Raw genomic sequence first — 26,887 nt, 5'->3', positions numbered from 1 at the left:
ATGCACAGAGGCGTTCAATTGGAAAACTTTCATTATAACCTGTGCACCATGTCCTCATCGCCTCCTTTTGACACTAAATCGCAAGCTGACACTATGGGGCAAAAAGTGGTGCAAAGTGCATGGTACATTAACGAGATCAAAATGGATCCTTTTTTCTTCAGAACGGCCCTAGCCCCCATTATGTTGCGGAGAATTTTCTTTTTAACTTCCCGTTCCTTTTTTATTACTATACAATACATTACAGAACAAGAAGTTAAAATATGGCTCAAGTAGGACCAAGCACAACACTACTGTATATAGAATGGTATACAAAGGCAATAGTACAAAGTGCACGTGAATATCAAGGCCGTTTATATAAAAAGCATCTGAAAAAGCTTACCAAACAAGATAAAGAGACTGTGAGGTAAGATGACCTGTGAAAGAAAGGAAAAGTTATAAGCAAGTGCAAAATCCATCTAATGCCTCAAAACAGGCCAGTGAAAAGGATGTGCAATCACAGCGACAAGGATAATATATGTTCCACTGAACCATTAAACCTTACAATATGCAAGTGCTAAAGGGACAACTTGCAAAAAGAGCTGTTAGAAGAACATACAAAATCAAACATTGTTTTTTTTTTTTTTAATCTCCACTGAATCATTCAATGCTCTTGGCAGTCATATTTTACACTCCAATAAAAAAAATTGAAGTACCGTAAAATGCAAAGGCATTAAATAGGAATTTGCCAAAAGCGATGGCAGTTAAGTAACCAAGTTTTACAGCTTTGCAACACATATAAGCCCACATTTACTATATACACCATATTTACTAAGCAACGCTATGCCGTTGGACACCTACCAATGACAGAAGACGCGTTATGGCCAATTCGCTTAAATGGGCTGGAAGGTGTCTTAGGTCTTAAGCCAGTGGTTTCCAACCTTTTTTTGGTCAAGGAACCCTATGGAAATTCTGAGGAACCCCAATGTGCTCTAATAGCACGTCTGAGATCAGTTGCATTTTAAGGACCCCCAACCCTCTCTAATGGCGCGTCCGAGATCAGATGCATTGTAAATTCTTCTCTATTTTGGTACAATTTAAAAATGACCTTAAAATTACAGGGAACCCTTTAGGGATGCCTGGGGAACCCTGGTTGAAAAACACTGTCAACCAGTGCTTTGTAAATATAGGTCACAATGTTTCTTGATCAGACATACAGCAGTTTAGAAATTCTTCAAAAGTTCAGGGGAGCGCCAGCGTTCACATCACCGTCATGAAAGAAAATAACAGAAACAGCATGGTGTAGTACAATTTCAACCCGAATGGATACTATATAAGTGAAATATATTCCACTCACACTTTCCTCCTTTTAATTAAGGCAGTACAGAGACACTTCTCTCTCTGAATGGAGCAATGGATCAGGAACTCCACATGTATAAACCCCTTTGTTAATCTTTTCTTTCCATCCGTGGTTGGTATACCCAGGAAATAATGAAAAATACTCATTGCGTAGTATATCTCAAATTGTATTACAATAACAATAAAAGCATATAGATGTGCACTCACATTCAGTACATATTGGCAGTTCGTGGTACGAAATCCCGACTGTTATTCCACCTATTCGCCGGTACACACACTGTAAGGCTCACTTCACGTCTCGGCTCACATCCACGTCACTTCCGGCTGGGTGAAGTTGAGGGCGGAAAGGCTGTGTAGAAAGATCTCCGTCTGCCACGACTGCGCGTCACGAATGTGCAATGGATGAACAATGATTCAACGCGTTTCGTCGGTACGACTTCTTCAGGAATCTAATTACTCTACCCCTTCTCTGTATATTTATAGGCATGATGGTACTGATTAACTTAATTGAAGTTATCACCTAATTTCGATTAGTGTATTTATATAATAAAAAATTTAATTTTACCCACTGATCATTCCATAGCAGTGGTCCAAATCATATAATGCAACACAATTAGTTTCTAAGTGCACAACAACATGCATAAAAACAATTAATTTTAAAATAACAGATTAGAACAGTTATGGAATGAGCAGTGGGTAAAATTCATTTTTATTATATAAATACATTGTAATCGAAAGTAGGTGATAACTTCAATTAAGTTAATCAGTACCATCATGCCTATAAATATACAGAGAAGGGGTAGAGTAATTAGATTCCTGAAGAAGTCGTACCGACAAAACGCGTTGAATCATTGTTCGTCCATTGCACATTCGTGACGCGCAGTCCTGGCAGCCGGAGATCTTTCTACACAGCCTTTCCGCCCTCAACTTCACCCAGCCGGAAGTGGCGTGGATGTGAGCCGAGACGTGGAAGTGAGCCTTACAGTGTGTGTACCGGCGAATAGGTGGAATAACAGTCGGGATTTCGTACCACGAACTGCCAATATGTACTGAATGTGAGTGCACATCTATATGCTTTTATTGTTATTGTAATACAATTTGAGATATACTACGCAATGAGTATTTTTCATTATTTCCTGGGTATACCAACCACGGATGGAAAGAAAAGATTAACAAAGGGGTTTATACATGTGGAGTTCCTGATCCATTGCTCCATTCAGAGAGAGAAGTAGGTTTTTTCTTTCTCAAAAGATAATTATTTTTAAACATTTCCATTTTTTTTTTAAAGATTTGTTAGATTTTCTTATATTACATTTGTATGAGTATATTTTTTCTACCTGTTATCCCCTTTAAGTTAATTATTTTTGTCCTAATTATTGACATTAACATTATTAACATTTTCAGTACACAACATTTTCATCAAAACTTTAAGATCTTTTAAAAAGCATGCCTGTTACATAAAACTTCACTTTTAATTAATATTGGTACGAGTATAACCAGACATTATATAAGTTATGGTGGGTCAAACAAAGTAACAAAAACCCTCCACAGTACAGTGTACAGTAAATAAAAATACCACCTGTGGTGCATTTGCATGTCTCAGACAGGTCTGCAACTCTGTCTGTCTTTTACCATTATTGCTTAGCAAACAGTGCTTCCACTAAAGCCAGGGATTCTGGGTAATGACATGCAAATAAGCACACAGTGACACTATTTCTCATCCATGTCAACATGGATCCCTATATGCACATGCCTGCAGTATTGTACAGTTTTTCAGCACTGCCTGGGTTAAGGAAGTGCATGGCCAGTGATACCTACTCACAGGCGGCTGTTTCCACCGTTTGGGTCTCATCAGTGCAAGTGAGGTTGCTGACCATGCAACGTGAAGCTAAACTACGAAAATAAATGTGTTCTATTTATTTGCGACTCAAATTATGAAAAAAAAATATCAGTGTCCATATTAAGCCTGAAGTCGCAATAAATGTGCCTTAAATGGGACCTGGTGACTATGTGATGGCTGTTAGAAGAATAGTATCCTTAAAGTGGTTAACTCTAATGACTGAGTGTAATGGTTCAAAAGAGGTTTCTGAAGAGTTTGGAAAAATACATTTATGTCCAAAGGAGGTACTGGATCTTTGAATCTGGGTCTTCTCTTCCCAGTGGCTTTGATGAAATCCTGACTGCACTGTACCTGGGATTTGCAATCTGATCTTTTAAAAAAAAAAAAAAAAAAAAAAAAGTCTTCCTAAATGCTGACACCTGCATTTTTAGGGAGGAATGGCCAAGGACCTTCTCAAAGCTTTCTTGCAGAAAATCCAGGATATCAAAAATAGATGCCGACTCTGGAATTATCCGACTTTTAATGCACCATAACTTAAAGACTCTCTAAACTCGGTAATAGATTCTGGTTGTTACTGGCTTTATCTGATACATGAAATTAAAGCCCTTGATGTGTTTGGAAACTGAGCGTGTGATCCTAACCGTCAGATGAAGCATTTTCAACTTTGTATTGGCCCTTGTGACAGAAGTACCAGCCTTATCGTGAGCGTCCATGGTATTTCCACTGACATCTTCATTAGGTCTTAAAACCATGATCTTCTTGGCCATCCTGCGGCGATAATGGCCTCCAATTTCTGATCTCTGATTTGTTCCCATAGTGCTCTAGATTAATAGGTTTTGAAAGAAAATCAGGGATAGAGGATAATCTCAAACCAAATGCTAGCGCATCTACTCCATGTGCCTCAATGTCTTGAGAAGGTGTTGATACTCATTGTCATCAAGTCTTCTGATAGTTCTTACCATTTGCGCACAATCTGCTATAATATCTGTTGACTCAATGACCATTCTTCCGGGTCTATGGTCTTGTGACACAAATAATCTGTTTGAGATTTGTTTGTCTCTGTCTGAAAACTTATTCTGCCTCCTTAGTGGTTGATATATGAGTCCGTTGTCATGTTGTTCGAGTGGACCTTCACAGGTTGACGTTGAAAATGCGAGAAATTGAAATTAAGTAGAGCCTAGATTATACAGTAGTTCCTAATTCCAGTATATTGATTTTGAGTCTTGTATCGGATTTGGACTATATTCTTTGTATAAATTGTCCCTTCAGGCTGGCTCCTCAACCTGAAGAACTGACATTCTGTCGATAGAGCTCAATTATGGGAGATCAGTGATCTGAGTCTGGCTAGATTTGTTCTTCATTCCCATCATCTCAGGGAAAAGCGCGTCTCTGGAGTGAGTTAGTCTGCAATAAAGCTCGAGAGTCCTTGTTCTAGGTGGACAAGACATTTTGTTGTAGCTGCCAAACGTGGAAGAGTCAACAGAGCACCACTTTTACAGCCGAAACCATTTTCCTGAGTTATCCCATATAATGCTCTGCTGTTGGGAAACACATGGTTTTTGCCCTCTGTATAATGAACTCCATCTTGTATAATGGACAATGGCAATGACACTGTGGCATTCTCTGTCGAACCTCGTTCCTACAAATCTGAGGCATTGAGAGGGTGTCAGCCTGTTCTTTATGTAGTTGATCAATCAACCCTGCTTCTTTAAGGATTGCTGCACTACAGTGTGTGCGCATGAAGAATAACATCTGATCTGGAGCTTGACCTTATAAGGATGTTGTCTAAATAAGGAACCACAAAGATCCTGATGGTTGCTACGGTGTCCGCTAGTACCTTCGTAAACACCTGAGGGGTTGTAGAAAGGCCAAAAGAAAGTGCTTGGAAATGAAAGTGACCAACCCATCGCTAAAAACCTTAGGAATATCTGGTGAGCCTTTCGGATGGGAATATGCAGATAAGCATCCTTGAGGGTCAGTGTCTCTAAGAAATCCATGTCCTATGCTGATAATGGATGTGATGGATTCCATTTTGAAGCACCTTTTTCTGATGAACATGTTCAGATCTTGTTGTTCAGAACTGGTCGTAAGGAATCCATTTTTTGGGGAACCATGAACAAGCTGGAATAAAAAACCTTTGCCTCTTTAACCTCTGGGAAATTCTAGAACAACTTCGGGTTGAAGAAGCTTGACACTATTTTAATGCTTGCAGTTTTTGTGGATTTCAAGGAATAGGCGATAGAAATCTTGAGCTTGGGGATTTTCTACAAAATTCTGATATTACCGCTGTCTATAATTTGAAGAACCCAGTGATCTGTTGTATTTTGGATCGACTCATTCTGAACCACCTGAGTCTGCCCCCCAGTGTCAGAGGGCCCAGGAAAAGGATCCACCAATCTTCAGAAAGGTGAACTTTTGGGGAAAGGCTGGCCTGCTTCATCTCTCTCTCTCTCCCTCGGTTTGAATAGTTTGAGGATGTTGCCTCCTGCTTAATAGGTATTCTCTGCCCTCTGAAGATTCAGGTCACTCAAAAGGACTGCCCCTGGCTTGTAAGGAAGAGGATGCCCCTGAAATTGATCCCAATGCCAAAAGGATACTTTGCCTCCCGTAATTTTATTTATTATGGCCTCCAGCTCCTGACCAAATATTAGAGTAGAAGAGATCAAGTTCTTCTTGATAGAAACATCTGCTTCCCACTGTTTCAGCCACAGGGTTCTGTGTGTCGCACTGATCTTGCTAGCAGTTTAATCAAACAAGGCATTGCATAAAAAATCTAATAATTCAGACACAATCACTGAATCTTTTAGGATCTTCTGGTGTCATGGGGTTTGTAGGTCTCTAACAATTCCCAGATGGCAGATAGAGAACACAATCTAGTACAATAAAAGAAAAATAGTGCACTATACAGTCCAGCTCACAATTTTCCCTCCTCAAACCCTATACCTGCGACCATATGGGGAAGGAAAACGAGCTACATTTTAAGCTCCTCAGCAGCAAGAACTTCTAGTCGCCACGGGGACCACCTCCTCAAACCCTATACCTGCGACCATATGGGGAAGAAAAACCAGCTAAATTTTAAGCTCCTCAGCAGCAAGAACTTCTGGTCGCCACGGGGACCACCTCCCGGTGTGTGGTCATATCATCCGGGCTACTGCTTGGGGTCCTGCATCTGGAACTGGTCAACATCCACATTGCTCGTATGACCAGTGGAACTTGCAGGAAGCAGGGAAGATTTTGATATGGGAGGTGGGGACCCATGTATGTGCTCCATCAACAAAGGACACCATGAGCAGCTGGAAAGCAGCTCTAGAGGCAAGTAATAAGATTGAACATGTCCACCTCCAGCATAGGACACAGAACAACCGACTAGAGACTAATGTAGGAGGGCCTAAATAGGTTGCAGAGTCAGAAGTTCTGTATCCTACCTGAGATTGGAGGAGCATATCCCCCATGTCATTTGTTGACAGAGACAGGAAAGAAAATGCATTTTCAATTTATGTTTATTAAACCTTTGCCTTGGTCAATTGACCGCAAAATGATTGGAACACAGCAAGGATAAGCAGCATACAGAGTCAATGGCGATTAAGCACACGTCAATTGGATCAAACACAAAGGAAACGTATGTGCATTGCTACATGAGGTAATATCTATACTATAATGACTAACTTACATCGGGGTTAAGGTTGCTGACGAGTAGAACAGAGTGTCCCGGCATACCGGTCATGCCGGGAATTGTCATGCGCCCAGTGAGAGCAAGAGGGCCGAGAGCTCCAGGTACAGCCTGGACTGAAAGACCTGATAAAACACAACAACAAAAACAGGATTAATTCTATTTTCACAGAAAAAAATAGACATAGTAAAAAGACCTATAGAAGTATATATGCAACAGAACTCTCCAAAGAGCTAAATCATTTGGATTTGGGGGTTCTAGACCATCCATTTTAATGGAAATCCACTGATTTCTATGAGTGATAGTTCATTTAAGTGTATAAGATCAATATCGATCTGGATGTCAAAATCAGTGGGAAAAAAATATTGGTGAGGTCAAAAAATGTTTCCTTTGCTTAACAAGTTGGTGCGGTGTTTTAAGCACGTTTAAAATTAATACACACACCACATTGTACAGTATGCAGAGGGGCCAGCAATGTATCGAAAACTAAAGGGTTAAAGAACCATTTATCAAACAATTTAAACATTCCAGAGTCTACCACTGTTACGCATTTGCAAAAACTCAAGCAGTGTTTTTTTAAATCAAAATACACAAACTGCATGTGGTTGGAAAAAAAAGCAATGTTTCTTTAACTTATATTTTATTTGTTTGGGTAATATGAGGCAAACCAATATCAGACTTACAGTAAAGTATGCAAAAATTAAACTTGCATATCTTCCAATAAATGGTATATCTCAAGGGCTGCAGGGATGCGCTTAAGCCCATTGAAAGGCCGTTTATATAGTGGGTCTGAGTTTTTTGCTCCCCCCTTCCCCCAGCTTCTTAATGCCTGCACACTGATTAACACGGTCACACTCCTCTCCTTACACTGGGAATTAGCATGATCATTAGGCAGCACAAGGAGTGGGAACACACCAACATCTTCTCCACTCCCTCTGCACTGGGAAAAGTGGAAGAGCAGACTGCTGGGTTGGTAAGAGGTTGAGGGGCGGCAGGTAAAGCCCCAGGGGACGTCTATTGCCCATCAATGGATATGGGACTTGGAAAATATATATACAGGTAAACCCCGTTATAGCGCGGTCCTCGGGGGCCACCCGATCCGACCGCGCTAGACCCGGGGTCGCGCTAATTTTAAAAAAAATGGCCGCCGCGCGCTTGATCGGGAGGGAGTGAGGAGGGAAGGAAGGAAGAGGTGGCCGGAAGCCCTACACATCCCCTAGCAACGGCGAGTCCAGCCGCAACCTGCTCCTTACCTCCCACCACCGGCATCCATTTCCTCCCCCCCATGCCCCCACACCTACACCCCCTCCGCGGCATAGCCCACGTGGCCCTCCGAGTCCCAGCCTGCTCCTCACTCACCCCCCTTCCTCGGCATAGCCCACGCGGCCCTCCGAGTCCCAGCCTGCTCCTCACTCACCCCCCCCTCATCGGCATAGCCCACGCGGCCCTACTAGTCCCAGCCTGCTCCTCACTCACCCCCCCTCCTCGGCATAGCCCACGCGGCCCTCCGAGTCCCAGCCTGCTCCTAACTCACCCCCCCCCCCCCTCGGCATAGCCCACGCGGCCCTCCAAGTCCCAGCCTGCTCCTCACTCACCCCCCCTCCCGAAACCAGGATACATATTTGATGCTATCCGTTTTGGTGACATATCAGAGAAATAATGATTTCTCTCTATGGTCCCTATTAAATATTCTCCGAGAAGATTTTAGTCCTGGTCATATGAAGCTCATCACTTCTTTAGCATGAGTAAGATGTCTTCACAGCATCTTAAATAGGCAGTCAGGTGTGACTAATAAATATAGTGGTAATGTGTGTTAATACAGTACAAGGTAGCATAATAATGATAAATGTGATTTATTATATAAAAGGGACATGTTGGATATAAGAAAAAGAAGTGGTATAACCAGACTTACACTATTTTCACCATCTTGAATGAAGATGACAAGGTTACCACTTTGTAACCACTCTGACAAGGGCTCACGTGTCTAACTTTGTAACCGATACACTGCAAACTGATAACTACTATGCAACATTTTACAGTGGGCAAATCCACTGCAACTGCATTATGTGTTTTTTTTTATTGTATGTTCCTTTGTCAAAGTTTATTTTATGACTTTTTATAAGGCTTCAATTGCCTGCACATTTGTCCAATAAGCATCAAATAACTTCTAGATGTATCCAGACTTTACATGGTAACAATCCAGACGCCTATATAATACTTCCATAAAATATGGGAGGATAAAGCCATAACGTTTTGTAATAAGCAAAAAGCTGTTCAACTTCCTTTTTATGTGCACGCATAAACCTGGAAACCTTTTACTAGCCTTGGGAGCACTCTTAACTGCCCATGAAAGACCAGATGACAATATTTAATTGCCCCAGAAGCTGCTGTGAAACTTCTTTCCTGGTGGAGAGACTCGTAATGCATTTGAAGCTCCTGGATAGGGTTAAAACATGCGGGCTAAGTCTCCTTGTATTTAGGGAGACGTTTGGATTCTAAACCAAAGTTTATAAATTCCATTCCCTCCCAAAGCAAAAACAAGTGAGAAATATTTCTCCCTCTCAAATCTCATGGATACAAGATCCCACAGAGCGGGTAAATGTGCGGTTGATACTAAAGGGTGTATTAAACTCAATTACCTGGTAACTACTCTCTACGATCTATTTTGGCACATTAGAAATAAATGGATGGTGGATGTCCCCAGACTTTGAGAAAACCGCCACCTCCGATAATTGCTTTGTAAGAACATCTAACACAAATAATGCCAAAAGACGCTGCTCTTTTTTTCTGTAACCTTTACTAAAATAAACACATAAACACTATATGGTTTTCTTGGCTATTTTACGGATGTTGAAGTAAAAAGAAAAATCATCATTAAAGGCACAATCCCTTCCCAGGTTCGTATTATTGCATTGAAACACCGGGGATTCACTAAGCACCAATGAGGGGTATCCCATGATTCGGTGTAAAATACCCTGGATCGGGGTGCAATATCATTGGTGCATAGTGAATCTCCTCAAACAGGATTCCAGCGCAGACAAAAGTGGATGTCATGTCTCATTTATTTATTTATTTTTGTTCACAAATTTTTTTATTGAGCATACAAGGAATCAGCATTTTTACATTGTGCAAAAACGAGATGATGATATCGAAGAGACGATTACGCCTGAACCCCCAATGTTTTTTTTTTGGTTTGTTTTTTTTGGGGGAAAACAAAACCCGGCTCTCAACAGAAAAACAAACTTGCTCTCAACTTTATATCTATAAACCCTTTTTTTTTTCTTCACCCTAATCGTTAAGTTGGAAGCAGCTCAACATTACGGGTATAATGTCTTGGATAGATGAAGAAGAAAAATAAGAGAGAAAGAGGAAAAAAACAGGAAAGGAGTAGGACAGAGAAGAAGGGGGGTAGAGTGAAGGGGGGGGGGGGGGCGGTAGCTCTTTTTTTTTTTTTAAACTACAATTCCATTCTAAATCAACTATGAGAGGAGATAAACATGTCGTATGAAAGGGTGGCCAATTAAAAGTACTACCTTAATGTGTCCACAAAAAAGTATTGAATTATAAAATAATTCTATTTATCCAGTTGCTATTTCCCATACCAGAATCCCCTGTTTCCCTTACCGTCACTGTTTATTGGCTCTCCCTCGCATGTGAGGGCAGTGATTTGTGACCGAAATAATCCTTAATCCTGTATGGACATCATTTCACCTTTAAAGCACTTACTGTATTAAATATGTTGTGAAACTGTCCTGCCAGGAATGCCTCTGCATTTCATTCATTTCAATGGGGCATAGAGAAGCGTCTTTACAGCATATTGCCCCATTCGCTTCTAAACAGTAAGGTGAACCTATTAACGCCTGTACTTGAAGGAGATCCACAAAGGAAAAAATGCTGATGCACAGCCAATTCAAAAGAGGGAACATAGTGACCAAAAGTATTTATTGAATGGTAAAAAAACAAAGTAGTACCAACGGTGACACCAACGCGTTTCACACGCTAAGTGCTTTATCAAAGTCTTTGATAAAGCACTTTGCGTGTGAAACGCGTTAGAGTGTCAGTACTACGCTCTGTTTTTTACCAGTCAATAAATACTTTTGATCACTATGTTCCCTCTTTTGAATTAGCTGTGCACCCGCATTTTTTCCTTTATGGATCTCCTTCAAGTGTCAATCACCAGCGCATGGGAGCACGTATGGAGTTCGTCCAGCGTTACCGTGAGTTTTAACACTATCAACACTATAGTGCTTTACTGCAAGCCAGTAGGATATTGTGTTCATTTAAGTTGTAGCTGCCGGGTGAAGAAAGTTCATTGAGTCGCATTCCAGCGAGACTTCAGGTGCCTCACGTTCACCCCGATTATTATTACTATTTAGTTGGGTTATTCTTTGTGTTTGATGTGAACAACACGAATATTGATGAATTGTGCAAATTTTAGAATGTTTTTATGTTTTTTTATGTTGTAAACCTCCGTTTTGAGGTGAATCAGTAATTTGGTTAAAGAACAGCTTTACATCACCCAGTCTATTTCATTAGCTGTTCCTGACCAGACAACACCTGACGAAGTCGCCTTTGCGTGACGAAACGCGTCGGGTTGGTGACATCATCGCGTTGTGGGTGTGTCTACACGGAGTCCTGCATGTCCCTGCGATTTTACTAGCTACATTTCCAAACGCTGGCAAATATCTTGTGCAATAGCAGAGGACTTGGAGGCACTGATTGACTCAGTCTCCTGGCGCCAATCTGTGACAGAGGTTGGTGGTGGCTACAAGCTGTGCAGTTATACCTTGCCCACATGGGACCCTCTCACCCCCGCAGATGACTACACAGAGATTTCTCTCCAACGTATGGTTGCTTTTTTAAATCTTGTAAGTGCATTTCCTTTGGGCTGCAGTTTTTTAATAAATGTACTCTTTTGTTTAAACAGTTACGTGCTATGGAGCTTGCGTTTCTGTTTGTTTTTTATACACACACACACACACACACTACTCTTTATATAGGGTCTTTCCCTATATAGAAAGCGGTCCCAGATTATTCAGAAACAAGAGATGGGTAAGAATTTAAAAAGGTTATTTTTGGGGTGGCAGGGGGTAAGTGTGCTGTGTTAATTCTCATCCATGTGGAGTTTGTTAGACATCAGAAAACAGCGCCAGCGAGACAATGTTGTACATTATTGTACATTCCATGTCCTTTACCCAGGTCACATCTTCTTTGGAACCTCTACCTCAAAAGCAGCCCTGAATTCATGCCACACCCAGTCTGGTACTGGGAATCTGTGCAGGCTTCAGTGATGGTGAGCTTTGCTCCACGTTCATCAAAACATCTCAACATTACACTCACCTGCCTGAGAGAAGCCAATAGCTGGGCCAAATCCTGCATAAGGTGAGGAGATGATACCTGGAGCACCTGAGGAATTTATACAGAAAAGAACATGGGTTAAGGAATGAAAAATCATCAGAACAGTATTGGAAGAGCCATTGGTATAATAACAAACAAAAAAAACCCACTCAGAATTGCATCCATGTCTTAAATCGGTTCCCCAAGTGCTCCCAGACTTAGAGTGCACATACTAAGATTCTTGCATGGATAGGAGCAGAGTGAATGTGTTATTCTATTGCTTAATCTTTCCAGTGTTTGGTAATTATACAGTAGAAGTGACAGACAAACGTTCTTTAAAAGCCTTATTTTTATACTGGAAAATGTCTGGCAGATAAAGCAATACAATTTCAGTGAGGGGGAAAAAAAGTGTCAAATCACAAGAAAGTCAGCATATGTATTCGCCAAATTTGATCAGAAATGGGCTGCGACTTTTTCTGTCCCAACCGTCAAAGAACTAGTGCATGTTAGCAATACAACACCTTCCTTATAGTACCATGGGTGGAGGTTCATTCCATCAGCCTCCCATAGCTGCCAACACAAGAATTGGGGAAGCAAGAGAAGGGAATATGAGGTATCTGAGGAGCTCCTTTAAAACCGCTTACTGTAGGTAATTAAAGGATTTATTGGAATACTGGATATTTAACCTTTTGAACGTTTACTTAATGTAGCTGCCATCAAAATGGCCCCCACGCAGCAATGAAAAGACTACTTTGCAGCAATGAAAAGACTACTTTGTATGTAACTCCAGCAGCCAAAAATCAGCAATGCATTGCAAATCAATATGAAAGATAATCTGCTTTATAATAAGCTACACTGTATACAGTGAACACTCCACAAAATGAAATCTGAATTAATGTACGTGTTTAACATTTCCATTTTGAAGTCTGCAGGTGCTGTACTAGCAGAATGACACCTGCACAATAGGATCATTTAAGCCTGCCAAAACCCTTCTAAACAGGCAAGATGTTTCTCTTGAGCAATATACTGTACATGTAAATCGAGGGTGTGGAGGTGAGAACATACAAAGACTTGGGGGCTTTCATAGGTAGGAATGTCTGGTTATTCAAAGAACAAAAATAACAGTGACCCTCAGGCTGCTGTCATTTTACAATGCAACTTCTATACACATTGTGAAATACACTTTTGAGATGTAACCCACTGTAATAATACGAGTTCAAAGACACAGTAAATATATACATAATAATAATATAAATATACACTGTATAAATATATATATATATATATATATATATATATATATATATATATATAATGGAGAGTAGTTGGCACTCACGTGCATGCAGTAAAAGGTAGGTGCATGTCCCTTAGCAGTAGTTAACAGGCAGGGCTGTTCCTCACAGCAGTGGTGCAGCCGCAGCAACGCAGTAAGAACGAGACAGCACTCAGAGGTAATTTTCAAAAAATTTATATTAGAGTAGGTATCATTTGTGCCACCTACTCTAATATAATTTTTTTGAAAATTACCTCTGAGTGCTGTCTCGTTCTTACTGCGTTGCTGCGGCTGCACCACTGCTGTTAGGAACACCCCAGCCTATGTATGTATGTATGTATGTATGTATGTATGTATATATATATATATATATATATATATAGGGTCAGCTAAACATTCCCCCCCCCCCCCAAAAAAAAACCCAATGTAATACATTGAAATAAAATATGTTATATTGCAATGACAGGAGCTGGATTTTTTTTACGGAGACTAGAAAAAAATTTGGTACATTTTGCAATATCTCACTAAGGAGATTTGACCCATGCCTTTGGCCACAATGGTAGCAGAAAATATTATATTCTAACCTAGACCCACAGACACAATCCTCATCCTTTTACATGCATAAACTGCATCACTATGCTCCAAAGGCTCTAAAAAAAGGGGGATTACCACCACATAAGTCTGTTGCATCCTTCAATTTCAATGAGCGGCAATTGTCAGACATTGCTCGGTCACGAGCCCCTGTCAATAAAAGGTTTTACATTTACCCTCATCCACACACTAGAGGCCCCCAAAGATTTTGCCTGAACCAGCAGGTCCCCTAGAGCAAAAATCCCTGCTTTCTTATCAGTGGAGAAGGGCAAGATGCGAGTGCCGCCTGGGGCAGACAATCAGCAATGGCAGCACCACTGTTACCGCGATCGCCACTTCACTGGCGGTGCGGATGGTGGCAGACATTTTGGTTTCTGTGTGCACCAAGAAATTAGCACTTGCTTTCCCCGTATGTAAGTAATTAGTATATCTGTTCCATGGCCTTCCCAATCAGGTGATACAGTATATACAAACACACACACAAGGAGGGGAGTGAGACGCTGCAAACACTTATTGTATGTTAAGAACTAAGGATAACATTATATGGATGGAAACATTATTCATTAATAATTCAATGCAATTTGTCCTTGCCTGTGTGCCTCCCACAGTGCTCACAGATGCAATAAAAACGCTGCGTATGCATAGCAACAAAGCAGGTTTCATATTATCTATAACAGTGGTTGGCAACATGATATACCTCCAAGTCTTTGATCCTGAAAAAATGGCGGCACGTTACACATTATGTATGGGAACCTTTTGAATGAAATCAATAAGAGAATGAAGAAGGGATGGGCGCATTTGGAAGAAACTGGAGCACATTTCACGTGAACCTCCCACTGTGCCTCAAGAAGAAAGTTTTCCACCAGTGTATTCTGCCCATGCTCACGTATGGATGTGAAACCTGGAGCCTACATGCAAAGATAATTACGTTTTCAGAAAACGCAAAGAATTATGGAGAGATGTATGCTGGGTATTAACCAAAGAGACAGGAAAACAATGAATGGGTGAAAAAAAATCAAATACGTCTGTGGCATTATCACAAGGCTGAAGAAATTAAAATGGCAGTGAGCTGGACCTATCCCAAGAAGAAATGATCATCGTTGGAGAAAGATAGTACTCGACTGGATTCCAAGAGATTAATAGACCACGATGAAAACCAAAAGTAAGATGGGAGGTGATCTAGAGAGGGGGCAACCAAGAAACTACATTGAATCGTAGAGAAATGTACTGGATTTTCACTCTAGGGACTCTGTACCCGGAGGGATCAATACAGACTGGGAGTTAAAACATTCTCACATCATCACACATAACCTTCGTGTTTTATGAGTTTAGATCACTCACTAGGTGAGTAGATTTACTCAATATTCACAATTGTATTTGATATACAAATATCAATACATGTTCACTGATAAAGGTGGATCCAGATTTATGTCTTTAAAAAGTTCCTTAGAGAGCGGGAGAGCCACACAGGTTGGATGTCTGTTCTCTGTTGTAATGAATGGTGTAATTTCCATTCAATTCATACTCAGGTTGGTGTTTAAAGAAAATGACCAATTTTTGATTGGCCATTATATATTTGAGCTTTGTAATGTATAAATTTTCAGCTTCAATATTTAATTAATTAGGCGGGCATATATTGAAAATCCCTTGTGGGTTTCATAATTATAGGATCGATATACTAAAGAGACGTGTACATGAATATATTACAAATCTAATGTGCACATTTATAGAATATTTATTTTACCATTCTCTTTTAGAGACAGGTTCCTTAGTATTTACACTCCTACTTATAAATGAATCATGGCATGATAAATGTTACAGATCATTGATAAATAGGTGCAATAGCATCACGATCAACTATTAAGTGATCTTCGTAACATTCGAGAGGCATTTGTTTTTAATCCATGCATATGACATTGTCAATTCATGCAATTTCTGTATGTTGTATACATTTTATGTATAAATTGTCCATAGTTGATCTCCCCCAAGGGGGTCGCTGTGCACGAGATCTGGGGCGGTGCCGGCTGGTCTGCTAGACACAGGTCCGGTGCATGCTGATCGGGGTCATGCACAGCATCACTTCTGGTGTGGGCCTGTATATAATCCGGTAGTGTGGCACTGGGATATCCATTCTTTGACAAAGCGCCTACAGGTGCGAAACGTCTAAGATATTTTGCCTCTTATCCTCTCCGAGGATATTGTTTTTTTTTTTAAATTCTTTTTATGCTTAGCCCTACTCCATTTTTTGCAGTGCACCGACCGCTTTTCCGCTTTTTTTCGCTGCATGTTCTTATACTACAGACAATATTACGAGATAACCCAAAACAAACAACAACAAAAAAAACTCGGTATTGAAAATGAACTAAAATCTGATCTGGTGCTGAATGTCAATCTCAGCAAACCATTGTGAGTAACAATTGCAATGTAACAATGTATATCACAAAGTGCCTTGATAAAAATGGGTGTATGAGCAAAAAGATGCGTTTAAAAAAAAAAAAAAAAAAAAAAAAGGTACAACCTCTTACTGGAGGTCATTTGAAGGACTTTCTGGAACCCTAGACATGTAATATTTTATCCTGGGCGGGGCACACATTTTTTGGGAATAGACACATCGCCTGCTGAAACACTGAATGGAGCTGGCATCACAATGGTCCGAACATGAAATCAAAGATCAAAAATGAGTCTCACAGTGAGATTATAAAGGATAAATCTGTTTTGGTGAGCTCCAATTGCCTTAGGGAACCAATTTTCCAACTTATAGTGCCCAGACACAAAGTGAGATGCAAACATAAGCAGAGATGCTTTATTAGCACATCAAAGCAGGTACATTTGGCTTAAACCTATTGGGGTCGTCTATGTGGCGGCCGCCAATATTCTAATAAAAATAACAAAACATTCATTTAAAAAAAAAAAAAAAAAGTGGTGCCCCATTCCTCATTTTAGGTATTATTCCCAGTCCCACAGCATATATCTACTGGAGTACTCCTACGGACACTAATAAGAGGGGGAGAAAAATAGGATTCAGGAGCATGTGAGGGACATCTATATATTCCACACAGTGTCTCAAGGCATTGCAAAATACACCCAGGCTGTGCAGAAAAGCTGTGCAATACGGCGAGCATAAGCTTATAGAGCTCCATGGTACTGTACATGGACATGATGTAAAAGGTTACACTGAGTGCTCATTTTCATGTAATTTCCCAGAATCCCTGGCTGCAGTGGAACATTGTATGCAAAGAGATAATGGGAAAAAGCAATGTTGCAGAATGTGAATGCGCTCACAAGTGGTATTTGTGTTTGCAAAAAACACCACAAGACTCCAGTGAGCCAACATAAAAGGGGTTCAACATATTTTAACCGGTAGAAGGTTACTGGCATTATGTTTAAGTCTAGCCCTCTTTACATATTGTTTGCTATATGAATTGTTTAGATTTCAAATTCACATTGTTATCTACTTTTCTATCATGTCTATATTTTTATAATCAGATTTAGATGTGGGCCTTGGATTTATTTCCCATTTTTATTCTTTTAGGAGTTATGGTTTGATATTCTGTTTTATCACTGCCATTAAATCCTATGGATATACTGCATTATCAGGAAGTAAAATGTAAAACAACGATTGCTACATCTATATAAAATTTTTATAACATATACAAATAAACAAAATACACACACCCCCTCACACCTTACCAAATCAATTTTTTTTAAATTGAAAATATACTGTACATCTTTGCAGTCTTTTCAATACCAAAAATGTCATTATGTGAATTGATATTGTGGTACAGATGTAGCAGACTTTATTGCTAGCAGTGGCGCGTTGTAGTGGAGGGGGACATAACATACCAGCGGGAATAGATATCACGACCTTTGAATTAGGCGCAAGTGAAAAAGGGGCCGGGCTAATGGCTTACTGCACCTGCTGGCACATGGCAGCGAGTGCGAGAACATGTGCTACATCTGCACGTATTCAAATTCGGCTCGGTAGGATAACCGCATGCTTGCCATTTCTCAAGTAGAAAGTTGTTAGGATGCAAACATTGTACTCCCCTAAATCATAAGAAGTTATTTTTCCAAGAGCACAATAGTACCTAATTTCATATACAATAGTTGGACATGGCCATTGTCCCAAACAAAAAAAAATAAAAAATGATTGTGCTGACTATCCCCAATATTAACACCATTCCATTGAATAGCCATTAATAATTGGTGATGTTATCACACTTTAGTGAGTCTCTATAACAGCTACTAGTTAGGGGTGGGCCAATGAGCCTGATCACAGTTACAATTGAGAAACGGGTCAATGAAGCTTTTCATCATTATGGTTGAAGGCCAATCTGTCTTTTCTCTCTCAGGGACAATACCATATTCATACTATTTTGTAAGGTGCTACTGATCGTTGTAAACGAATGAGTTACTCTATTATTGTGCATGGAAATAAACAAACAAAGAAATAACTTGCACAGTCATTTATCCCAGTAATGGACATAGTATTTGGAAAGGTCACTATCAATTTGCATGTTAAGTTAGCTCAGGGGTGCTGGACTCCAGTCCTCAAGCCCCCCCCCCCCCCCCAACAGGTCAGGATTTCAGGATATCCCTGCTTCAGCACGTGGTTCAATGAGTCCCTGCTTCAGCACACGTGCCTCAATCAGAAGCTCAGTATTTGACTGAGCCACCCTGTGCTGAAGCAGGGATATACTGAAAACCTGACCTGTGGAGGGAGCTTGAAGACTGGAGTGGAGCACCCGAGTTAGCTCCTAATATAGTGAGAAGCAGAAATGTGCCCCTAAGCAGGGAACACAGGGGCTCGCACTCAGCCAAAAATAAAGGAGTAAGGAGCTAACAAGGGTAATGTACCAAGAGTAACCCCACTGTGGTATGTAACCACTTTTTTTCACTAAACGATGGGATTATAGAAAATACTGTCTAATCTCTGGCAGATTTACTGTACTTTGGAGATGGTAATAACACATTATATGTTGTGTACAGTATGTACACTTGTCATGCCGACTTTTAGACTAGATTTATATTAAAAGTTATATTTGAAGATAATCACCACTTACCACACATTATTTCTTCATCTAGTGTGGGGGTTTCTTTTCTCTCCCTTGTTTATTATTAGCTCATAATAGGTTATATTGTCAAAGATAAGGTAGAAGGAGTGTTTAGGTGGTAATGTCTCAGCCTTTTGAATAGTTGGATCAGCTTTGGCTTTTGTGACTTTGAACAATCCCTCTGTCAAAACAGGGCAGAGACTTGTGCTTTAAACATTCTATATACAATGTAAGGCCCCTTGTAGAGCTACATAACAAAACTATATTATATAAGAATTTTTTATTTTTATTTTTAAAGAAGACTATCCAATATATTTCCACCGCAGTACAGGGCACAGTTATGTGCATCTTTTATGCCATGTATATACGGCTTTAAATGCCCTTTAAAAGAAAAGAAATACTAAAAGTAATAAGAAAACCTGAAAAAGACTACAAACCACAGTGTTTTTGGGGACAGGTCATAAAAAACTATTATGGATTCAAGGTCTTTAGGGGGTGGAGTTACAGGTAGAATTTGGAGTTTGTTGTTGGTGCACATATGCACATTATATGGATATAAAACAATGCAAGTATGCACCACTTTTGGGCGCTCTAAATGCCTCAAAATTGTCAAACAAGTTTTTCTTGGTGTAAAGGATGCAAGTAGACGCAAACAATTCTTAATGCATTCATATGTATGAACAGGTCATCATAGACAGAATAAGAGAACGTGCGCCAAGTGTAAGAACATGAATTATGACATACAGCACCAACAAATGCCGCTAATTATGATGAATAGTTTTTGTGGCACAATAGATTCACTTTTATATATATATATATCTACCTTACATAGCAGCCCCCTCTAGCAATAAGGACTTTAGCTTACCAAAAGCTGCAGCCATTGTGGTGTCAAGGGATTGCTGCCCATCTCCAGTAGGTAGGTCAAGGCGTGTGAAGTCTCGGCTCTTGTCATTGTTGTACTTGACGTTAAGGCTGGTCAACTTGGAGAATTCAATGCGCAGCGTACAGCACGCGTTGTAAATATTCTGCCCATCTAGTGACTTTACGAGCAGAAGACAACAAAACAGGTTATATGTTGAGGGGCTATGAAGCTAAATATGACAAGAGAAAAGCAGACGGCGGCAAGAACACAAATGATCTAAATACAAAAGGTCACTTAAAATCTAACATATATACACACACAGATTATATATATATATATATATATATATATATATATATATATATATATATATATATATATATATTTCCCAGGAGTCATCACTGCAGCTTATTTTTTAAAGCAATGAGTAACCGAATGCCTTTCTTTTTCGGTCTTGGCTTTCTTCCTCCTTTCTGCAGAGTCTACATCAGCTCACTACTTGAATTTGGACATTTCCTAGACAGGAGCACTCACACGGAGTCACTTTTCACTTCGTATTAATTTTTACATGGACCCCTATAATAATTTAATACACATTCTGGACAGTACCGCTACATTCAATAGATTTGGCAATCCTAGTAATCGCTCACAAAACCTCTCGGACATCTCTTATTCCTTGACGTGGCATGCAGGCTTACAAATGCTTTGGCCAAAGGGTTTAACAAAATACCCCTTTTTCACGATATTATTATTTTATCTTAAGCCTAATTTGTAGGAGCGCAGGAATCGTTCTTTTTGTATCTCTTATTCAGTGTAGTACAGTATTAATATCATTGCCAGCACATCAGCGCTAACAGTTGCTCTATGAGAGGCTAAGTAATTATGTTGCCCCCCAGATGATTAACACTGAAGCAGTGCATGATGGGAGATGTTCGGGAACTCATTGTCTACTGAATTATTAGTATAAGGTGAAACTCAACTGTGGGTGTCACTAATGAGGGTATGAGAAAGCAGGTGGGAGCAGATTAATGGGTCTGAATCATAGTTTGCAAGATCAGTTGATCATGGTTCACTGGCTGCCATTTCCTATAAAGCCAATGCCATGACTCAGCCACGTTCTGCTTTTCATTTAGCCACAGACTAGTTTATCAGCACTTTTTTTCAGATGACGAGTGAAGTAAGCGGTGGTAAGGGAGTGAGAAACTTCACTGCATTTATTGGCTTAAGCAGACATTAATAGTTTATTTATAAATCACAAAAAGCTCATTGAACTTTCATTGCAGAGCATGCGCCTGTTGACAGAACTTTGCTCTGCCCCACTTGCGATTAGCACAATGGCTCATAAACCAGTCACTAAATCACTACTTCTATTTTGCTCAGTTTGTGCTGGCGGTTATATGGAGCAAAAGAAGACGTTAGACGAGGAGTCCTGAAAAGCTTCAAGTGTTAGTCACAGGGGAGGACCATAGTACATAATTATATCCTCAATACATATACATATCATACTTATGAAGGTTAGTGAGACAGTGTCTGAAAGCAGTATGTCACAAAACAACCTTCCGCACAGAGCTTCTAATAGCAATAGAAAAAAACCCATAATGTGCCCCAGAGGAATTGTAGAGGCTTTGGGTACCTCTACCAGAGTAATTAGGGACAAGTTTCAGAACCAGCGAGCTGGGCTATGGAAATCCTTATCAAAACGGTATAAATCAACCTGTGCGTCTCAAGGTTGTATTTCAGCATTATCGGTGAGCAAAAATCAAGCAGGTCTGAAACCTGATCATACCGAGAGATTAACTGTTGCAAACTGAGCACGTTTCTGCAACCTGGTGCACATTGTAATAGGCAGAATAGGACATCTTTGACTCGCACATCATAAACGAAATCATCATATACACGAAGGATCTATTGATGACATGCGCTCCAGCAGGAAAAACAACCGTTCTGGGCCGCACATTCATATTTCTCAAAGCAGCAATACTACACAAAAAATGTTTCTTATTTTTAACAGCAGTAGTAAATTGGACAGATGTGACCCGGGAGTTTAACTGCCACAACGATGCACTGTGATTTTATCCCTTTAAAACAAACGGACTTACGAAAAGACATTTTATGGAAAGCTGCATTACAAAATGCTAAACAAAAGAACATCCTTACATTCCTTTCCTTCCCGTCACAATAAACTAGCAGGACTTGAGAAGACTATATAATACATTTAAAGGAGCAACCCAAGCCATTTCATGTCCTTTTTTCTTCATTTTCTAATACAGATTTGAAGCTGAACACCATTAATTTCAGCTCCGGGGACCCCAGCTTCCACAGATACTTACCTCTGAAGCGGGTGCCAGTACCGCTGTAGTATTCAGCTTCGTCGTCACATGGGCCAATAGGAAGCCGCACCGGATCACATCGCAGCTTCCTATTGGCCCATACGGCCTGGGAGCTTTGAAAAGCAGCCATATAGTGAACCCTGGAGTGGCTACCGACACTCACCAAGTATCTCCGGAAGCAGGGGGTCCCGGAGCTGAAATTAGCGGGGTTTAGCTCCGGAGATCCCCTGCTTCAATCCTGTATAAAAAGAACGATGAAAGAAAAACAGTCTTTGATTGCCTTTTTATAGCAGCAATCCCTCTCACTGACAATTGTTTACTGTACTCTGTTTGAAGTGTCCTCTTGCGGTCTAAATTGCAAGACTCCCAGCTCCAGAAAAATAAAACTCCAGCGGCCAATAGGAAGCTGCAACATCGCCAGGGTCTCTCTTGGTTAAAAACCATATTGATGTCTCAACCCTCTCTCTGTAAAAATGAAAGGTTTTATTTCTCTACAACTAGGAATTTGCTGGAGCTGGGAGTGCCACAAGTCCAGGGAACCCCCAGATTGAATGGTTTAAAACAAAAAACAAAGCAAGAGAGGGTGCATACACCACTCAACAAGGAATTAACAAAATAGTAATGAAATTGTGATTGTGATCCAGGATAGATGGCCTCGGATGCTACCTTTGCAAATAGGGATAACTTACCATTATGATAAGGCAAACCTATGGTAAAGTTACAGGTTCCCCAATAAAAAAGAATTAGGCTAACGGTGTGCACGTTATTCTTTATTGGGGGAATCTGTGACTTTACCATAGGTTTCCCTCATCTTAGTTGTAGTGTACTTTGAAACTAAAAAGCAGATTGCCCAAATGCACAATTTATCTGATCGGATGTGTTTAACTTTAGTTTAAGGATCCCGTCTGTCAATTGCACTCAATAGAGTAGAATTGCTGATGCAGTAATATAAAAGTTGTAATTGTCGCATTTAACGGCTAATCCTGACCTATTACAATTCACCTTTTAGTTGTGGGAGTTTAATTACATCACAATCTTGTATTACAGGCTCAGCTCTCTTCACAGGGTTTATCCGACAAAAGAAGACAGTATGAAACCAACATTCCATTATGTCTCAACATTTGCTTTGTTTAACCCCTGGAGGACAGAGAGCCTGCAAACCCCTGCAACACGATGCATGCCATGGTAACACAGGGAGTTATCTACTAAATGGCATGGACAACAAAAAGCATGTTCTTCTATAAAAAAATAAATAATTTAAATCCAATGCGTAGCTAGTTTTTCCTCCATATAGACTTCCCTCTTGACTCATAAGCATTTCTAATTCACTTCCAAGACCTCACCACAGAAAGGCTTCTCCGTGCGCTCCCTACCCTTTCTGTGACTAAGTATTTTCTAACATTTCCCAGGAACCCGCCTCGCCTCCAGCAATGGTGCTGTCAACATGGAATGTGTGTTGATCTAATTGAACACACCGCATACAATTACAGAACTCTTCTGTTAAGGAGATAAGCTTCTCCTTCCACCTGATCGGAGAGACAACGCATATGTTGAATATTTGTATCTTTTTCTTGGATAAACGGATTAAAAAAGACAATCTTTTAACTATACCGTCTTCCAGTGTTTTTAACACCATTATTTCCTCTTTAAAAACGCTTCCCTACAATATTTTAATAATGCCTGTAAAGGTATTTGAAAGCCTTTCATCTTTCATTCTGCTTTCCGAGTGGACATGTAGTGGTCCTTCAGACATTGCTGGAGTAGTTTGATGTAAGCCATGCAGCTTTTTAATTGCTTTTCTTTGGACCACCTCTACTTTATGCAAGTCGTTGTTATGCCTTCCGGCATTAAAAAGGGGTTCAGAGGAAAAGAAAAGCCCAGGCAGGAGGCAATACACCATCACTTTATGACAGCCACAAATGGATCCGTCTGTGTTCTGGCAGGATAATCACTGTGAAGTGGCACTTACACGTGTCGCGGTCATTAGTCTCTAAAAGATCATGCTTCACTGATGAGAGCCAGATGGGAGGGGGATAAGAAGAGTGTCTCTCCAGATGCAAAAGGTTCTAACTGCTATTGCTATTATTGTGCCCAGCACATACTTGAAAACGAGAGGTAACTCGCAAGGTATTTTTTTTCCCTTCTGCTATTTTCCTGGTAACATTTATTATGAATAAAATAAATAGAGCAGTTCTTTAAAAAAAAGTTACAAAAATAAAATCAGTTTTTTTTTAGTTTTTTTTATCATGATGCTGCAAACAAACTATTTTGATTAATCTCTGTGTTTTATTAAACACTTACTGTAACTTTCTGTTGCCTAGTGTTTTAAAACAATGACACTACATTTTCAGTACTGCCCAATGGATTTAATGCAATAGAGTTGCTTTATTGTTACAGGGCTCCATTTTAGTGAAGAGACAGTGCATTACAGCCTCAGAGATGCTTATTACATCAGTGCTGCAAAGAACAGACGAAAAACGAATTTTAAAACAGAGAACTTTCTTCATTTTTATAAATTACCAACATCTAATTAGTTTTAGATTTCAAAGTAGTTCATCATTTACCTCTAAGGTTCTCCACTCTTCTGCTCCTCCCTACATATCGGCTTTGATCTCTCGTTATGCCCCTGCTCGTCTCCTGCGCTCAATCCATAAATGTCTCCTCTCCACCCCTTTCACCTCTACTGCACTCTAGCCTTAAACCCTTTTCCCCCATTGCTCCTTACCTGTTGAACTCCCTCACACTCAGTATACACCAAGCACATTCTATCACCACCTTTTAAGACAAATCTGAAAACCCACCTCTTAAATTAAGCCTCCAAATAGCTTAAAACTATTGTTACTGTCCCACACCCACAGTCGCTCTCATCAACCATTGTGGCCAAGCACTGCCATCTACTGCACTTCTTCCCTCACCTGCCATCTGCAAGTCTCCCCACGTATCATTTAGATTGTAAGCTCTCCATGGCAGGGATTTCCTTTCATACTGTCTGATTTTGTTTGTTGCACTTATTATAATTCCCTGTACTGTATCTTTTGTAAAGTGCCAAGTACATTGCGTGCGCTGTATAAATACAGATTATACATACATAATATGGCTAATACAAGCAAGGGTTACACAATGCAATTAGCATTGAGTAATAGATATATAATTGTAGGGAGTTAGAACAGAAGTCTAATGAACACAGTAAGTTAAAGAACTCTGCCCCAGAGAACTTACATTCTAAGTGCTATTCTGGGAAACTTAGAGAGAAAGCAAGAGTAAATCTAAGTGCAATGGGGAGCAAAGCCTGTATGAGATGGCTTTAAGTGCACACGTTTCCTTTGTTATAGCACTCCAGACACATCTGCTTGTATTTTATAGGTTTTTGAGGAGTCTATAAACCGGATGCAATTTTTTCTCATAGGCCCCAATACACTAAGTTCTGTTTAAATCCGAGCAAATAACGTTAGGTCACCTAAAATAGTCACAGATACAGCTAAACCCCGTTATAACGCGCCTCGCTATACCGCAAATCGGTTATAACGCGGTCTGAGCATGGCTCCCGAATTGAAAGCCTCCACTTTGCCGGCTTACCTGCATGTCAAATTTTCCATTTTGCCGCCACTCTCCTCTTACAGCTGTCCTGTCCACGTGCTCATCATCTCTGTGCTCATCATCTCTGTGCTCATCATCTCTCTGCCCGTATCTCTCTCCTCTTCCTGCTGTCCACGTGCTCATCTCTGTGCCCATCTCTCTGCCCGTCGTGTGCCATCGGGGTTTTTTTTTTTCAAACATTCAATTCAATGCTTTATTGACTACCAGACACAGACACAAATAAACATTAATAGATTTTGTACAAAACACATGCAGGGATTGAACTCGGGACCTTCTGATACCAATGCCTTGCCTCTTACCTCTACACCATAGGCTTGGTGTTACAAGACAGAACCTATAAATATATTTATCCTCTACAACACAAGGAATTGAACCCAGGACCCTTGCATATGTTGGTAAGAGTTCTTCCACTAGACCACAGAACTGTGTGATGTCATAGACAGCTAGAAATAGACTTAAGATTTTACATTGACATGTACCGTGTGTTGTAGAGGATAATTATATTTATAGGTTCTGTCTTGTCACACCAAGCCTATGGTGTAGAGGTAAGAAGCAAGGCATTGGTATCAGAAGGTCCCGAGTTCAATCCCTGCATGTGTTTTGTACAAAATGTATTAATGTTTCATTGTGTTTGTGTCTGTGTCTGGTAGTCAATAAAGTATTGAATTGAATGTTTGAAAAAAACAATGGCATACGACGGCAAGAGAGCAGAGAGATGAGCAGAGCAGAGAGATATGAGCACATGGACAGCAGGAAGAGGAGAGCACTGGTAAGGCGGCAAAATGGAGGAGATTTAAATCTGTAATGAGGAAGCTCCAGAGCTGATGCCGGTGAAATTTTAACGCGAGGTGAAATTTTAACGCGACCCCGGTTGTAACGCGGTCTTTGGGTTGTGGACCCCAAGGACCGCGTTATAACGGGGTTTAGCTGTATTATTTTCTCACAGTTTAATGCATATTCAGAAAGTGAATTATAGGCAAAAACAGATGTTGTATATT

General features: G+C 40.2%; 1 protein-coding gene across 9 annotated transcripts in view; it reads right to left on the bottom strand.

The window, feature by feature from the left end:
• PTBP3 (polypyrimidine tract binding protein 3) overlaps positions 1–26,887 on the bottom strand; it is a 201,191-nt gene that overhangs the window by 22,408 nt on the left and 151,896 nt on the right. For all 9 annotated transcript variants that reach the window (XM_075593938.1, XM_075593930.1, XM_075593921.1 and 6 more), the window contains 4 exons: positions 19,966–20,140; positions 12,186–12,251; positions 6,846–6,970; positions 380–413 (listed from right to left, as the gene is read on the bottom strand). In XM_075593938.1, coding sequence (XP_075450053.1) covers positions 380–413; positions 6,846–6,970; positions 12,186–12,251; positions 19,966–20,140 — 400 coding nt within the window. The remainder of the gene's footprint in view (positions 1–379; positions 414–6,845; positions 6,971–12,185; positions 12,252–19,965; positions 20,141–26,887) is intronic.

This window comes from Ascaphus truei, chromosome 1 (assembly GCF_040206685.1).
Source record: "Ascaphus truei isolate aAscTru1 chromosome 1, aAscTru1.hap1, whole genome shotgun sequence".
Taxonomy (NCBI): Eukaryota; Metazoa; Chordata; class Amphibia; order Anura; family Ascaphidae; genus Ascaphus; species Ascaphus truei.
This window is presented reverse-complemented; position numbering and strand designations above follow the sequence as displayed.